At 52.2% G+C, this 4066-nt stretch overlaps 1 protein-coding gene across 1 annotated transcript; it reads right to left on the minus strand.

The window, feature by feature from the left end:
• Nucleotides 1-845: 845 nt before the first annotated feature.
• Nucleotides 846-3809, minus strand: LOC110101038. The gene is made up of 3 exons (XM_020828803.1): nucleotides 2306-3809; nucleotides 1388-2094; nucleotides 846-1289 (listed from the first exon to the last, which is right to left on the minus strand). The coding sequence occupies exons 1-3, from the start codon at nucleotides 3807-3809 to the stop codon at nucleotides 846-848; spliced, it is 2655 nt and encodes an 884-aa protein (XP_020684462.1).
• Nucleotides 3810-4066: the final 257 nt, after the last annotated feature.

Raw genomic sequence — 4066 nt, forward strand, 5'->3', positions numbered from 1 at the left:
AGAATCCTGTGGATAAGTTTTGCATTGGCCAAGCTAGACTCCGCAAAAACCAAAATGTCGTCCGCGTAAAGAAGATGGGACACCCTTTCCCCATTAGGAACAATTTGAACACCCAGGTGATGTCCAACCTGATTAAAGGCCTTGCTCAGCAGTTCAGAACATAAGATGAATATGTACGGCGACAGCGGGCAACCTTGTCGAAGGCCACTGCAAGCATTAATCCACTGCGACCGATTCCCATTGAGAATAAAAGCAAACTTGGGTCCACAGATGCACTCCATGACCCACCGAATGAAGCGAACGGAGAATCCCATCGCCTCCATTGCACATTCAAGCGTCTCCCATGACATACAGTCATAGGCCTGCTCCATATCGACCTTAAGAGCCATAAGGCCAGAAAACATCGTCGAATGCTGGAATTTGCACATCATCTCCTGCGCCAGTAGCCCATGGCTAGCAATGGATCGGCCCGGTACAAAGGCACCCTGCTCCTCCCCAACCAGGCCCGACAAGATAGGCTTAAGGTGATTCACCAAAATTCGGGCCACCACCTTATAGAGCGACTGGCAAAGGCTAATTGGACGGAATTGAGCCGGGGTCGAAGCATTATCCAATTTGGGAATAAGGATCACAAGCGTCTCTTTCCAGCTTGGGCACATCGAGCCTTGTCGAAAGAAGCTTTGAATAGCACTGCAAATGTCATCTTTAACAACCAGCCAGTAAAATTTAAGGAAAGAGGAAGTGATACCGTCCATCCCTGGGGCACGATTATTGCCCATGCCAAAGACAGCCTGATGAACCTCCATTTCCGTAACATCATCCTCAAGTAAGGCCGCCGTCGCAGCCTAAATCTGCGCATCCTCAGGGAAATCCGGCCATCTAATCGTGTTCGTAGTACGAGCCCTCCACTTGTCCGAGAAGAAGCTCCAGAACTCATTCTGGATCAAGCCCGGATCATCAAGCATAGTCACGTCAGCCTTACGGAGTTCCAAAACCCGGTTGGAACATCTCCTGGCCGTGGCCACGGCATGGAAAAAATGTGAATTGGCATCGCCATCCTCAATCCACATAACTTTTGCACGTTGGCCCCACCACGTTGCCATCCTACTCAAAATCGCATGGAATTCTCCCACCGTACGACGTAAGTCCTCCTCTTGCCCGGAATCAAGCCCCACATCCGAGCAGTCCAACTGTTGGAGAGCCGCAATACGCCTCTCCAGTAAGTTTTTCTGCTCCCCAAGGTCCCGGATACGTGCTTGCTCCAAAAAACCAAAGCCTTTAACGTACGCCTGCATTTACGGTTTACCACATTCGCAGGGTCCCCAAAGTCCAGTTTACTCCAAGCCTTGGCCACAACTCCCCAAGAGGCTGGGTAACTCATCCAAACATCCTCAAATCGCGTCCACCAAAAACTCGCAGCAACGCCCGTCCCACCCAAATCCAGAACCATCGGGCAATGATCCGACGCCAATCTATTCAGGTGCCGAACGGTAGCAAAGGGGGCCAACCCCAGCCCCTCCGAATTCATAAGGAAACGGTCCAGCCGAACCCAAATGCGACTATTACCTTCCTTATTATTTGACCAAGTGAATTTAGGTCCATAAAATCTGAGATCGTGGAGGTCCGCATTATTCATAAAGTCTAGCATTTCCTGAGCCCCGACAGAAAATCTGAAACGTTTTCCTCCCTTTTTCTCCTCCTGCGAGAGACAGCAGTTGAAGTCTCCACCAACAATGAGCGGCCCGTCCCCCGGCAAGCTGGATGTAATGGCCTCCCACAACTGTCTACGAATAAGGTGATCCTTATTGGCGTAAACCAGGGCCACCTTCCAAGTCTGCAGATTAGGCAAAGTTTCCCTCCCCGTCAAGCATTGTTCCGTGGCCGCCGCCACATCAAACTTGAGGACTTCCCTTCTCCAAATAGCCAATAGACCTCCAGACTTGCCCACAGCCGGTTGGTGAAAGAAATCCCATCCATGCCCTACAAGGCGATCAACATCCGCATGGTCAAAGGTTTCCACCTTAGTTTCGGTCAGCCCAACGAACAAGACCTCATTATCGAAATGAGGTGCCTCAGAAAGTGGCTCATCAATTTCTTACGAGCCCCCCTGTAATTCCAGAATAAAATTGTAGGCATTAATTAACCATAGGGGAAGCGTCCCCGCCGCTTAAAGGTGAGCTACTATCTTTCCTGCACTTCCTTGGGGCCTCCTCTATCGGCCCCAACGCCTTCAATTCTTTGTCAAAATGAGCTTTGGAAGCTCCGAGCTTGGGTCTCGCCGGTCTGGTTTCCACTTATCTAACACCCGCCAAAAATAAGAGAGGCTCCGTAAGCCCCAGTTTCTTTTCCCCACGACTAGGAAGGAAATTCTCCTTCATCCGTCTCACTTTTGGTTCCTTGATTTTTGCCAAATCAACCTGCCTGGGAATATTTTCACCTGGCGGCAGTTTCTCATCCGCTTGGTTTTTCTTCGCCGGTCTCCTTCCCTTTCTTGGTGGGACAACGTTCCACGGGCCATAGAAGCTGTCATCCTCCGTAGCAATGGGTACCTCCGGAGAGCACGAACCAAGGTCCGGGGCTCGTGATGACGATTGTCCAGCGTCTCCAAGGCTTGCCGCCCCCGTGAACTTACCCGTGGTGGACAAGTTGGAATTGGGGCACAGTGTGACCACCCCGACAGTGGGCGTATCTCCCATAGCCTGCTTCGAATTGCTAGAGCAAGCGGATAAGCCTCCTCTAGAGGCTGGAGATTTGCCCGACGTGACCCCAACTTTAGCACCACCCGGGGTAGTATTTTCGGCCCCCACTCGTGAGGGGCAGTGCTCCTTTCTATATCCCACACGCCCACATTCAAAGCAAGAGAGCCCAAGGCCTTCATATTCCACACGTTGGTGAAACCGACCTCTCCAACCATTTATCCAAATTCCCGATTGGAGTTTCCTGGCAAGGTCCAGCATGACACACACTTGAGCATACTCCCTCCATCCAACATTACCCATTTGGGCATCAATCCACAAAGGCTCCCCTATCATGGAAGCAATGCGAATGAGGGTTCGCTGATCCCAGTATTGTTGAGGTAATTGCGGTAACCGGATCCACACTGGCAAAGAAAGCCCTTCCAATGAGCTCGGGGAGAATTTCGGGGTCCACCGGTCAAGCCCAACAATATTTCCACTGAAAAACCATGGTCCCCCGCACAGAACCGTGTCTCTGGCTTCAGTGGAGGCAAAAGTACATGCAAAGCAATCAACGCCAATAGTTGAAAGTTGGAATTCGCCAAAACGACCCCACTGTCTCCGAACCTCCGCTTCCAACACAAAGAAAGGCAGTCGCCGCCCCAATATTTTGCCCACAACGGCATTCTCAAGGAGGTTGATGCTTCGTTCCACCACTTCCAATTGGAGGTCAACAGTAACCCCATCAGCTGAAAATTGTCCCCTCTTCACCCTTTCGGTGACTCGAATATGCTCTGGACGCTTCCAAACATTATTCTGATTAGTGTGTGGGCGGGCGGCAGCAGACCCCCCAAAGATTCCACCGTTCAGCCTAGTAGCGGCATTAGCACAAACACCCTGCGGGCGTGTTTCCGGAGCTGAGCCATCACAGCCACCAGGATTAGGGATGTTCACACCTAGCTGCAGATTGCTACTCAGGCCATCCCCGGCCATTCCCTCAGCGGAATCCATATCCACAACAGCCTCCTCAGCCCGCATACTTGGCGCCAAGTACACCGCAGCTTTCCTTGCTGCCGCAGCAGCTTCCGCACTAGCAGCGGCCGAAACACGCTCTAAGGCGAGCTCAAATTCCATCGTCGCATATTCAAAGACAGCATTGGTCGAACATTGAAACTCCTCCGTCTGCATCAAGTCCGCCATCTCCTGCACGTCCCGCTTCTGTAGTCCAGCGCCTCCCGACCAGGTTCCAGCATCCCTTCAAACCCAGCAGTTCCCCCGCTGCCATTCCGCGCCTCCCGCCTGGAGGCTTTCGTGTCCTGCCGCACCAACCCAAAGCCAGCAACAGCTTCTTCGACGGCCTTGCCCCCGCGTGCGACAGCAATCCCTCCATC

This window comes from Dendrobium catenatum, unplaced genomic scaffold (genome assembly GCF_001605985.2).
Source record: "Dendrobium catenatum unplaced genomic scaffold, ASM160598v2 fragScaff_scaffold_853, whole genome shotgun sequence".
Classification (NCBI taxonomy): domain Eukaryota; kingdom Viridiplantae; phylum Streptophyta; class Magnoliopsida; order Asparagales; family Orchidaceae; genus Dendrobium; species Dendrobium catenatum.

What these genes read in the sequence shown, in the direction of transcription:
- LOC110101038 (XM_020828803.1), bottom strand. Translation starts at nt 3,809, where the DNA reads ATGGAATTTGAGCTCGCCTTAGAGCGTGTTTCGGCCGCTGCTAGTGCG. An exon ending in GCCTCTCTTATTTTTGGCGG is followed by an intron (nt 2,095 to 2,305) that starts GTGTTAGATAAG and finishes GGGGCTCGTAAG; the next exon opens with AAATTGATGAGCCACTTTCT. An exon ending in GGTGGACGCGATTTGAGGAT is followed by an intron (nt 1,290 to 1,387) that starts GTTTGGATGAGT and finishes CCGTAAATGCAG; the next exon opens with GCGTACGTTAAAGGCTTTGG.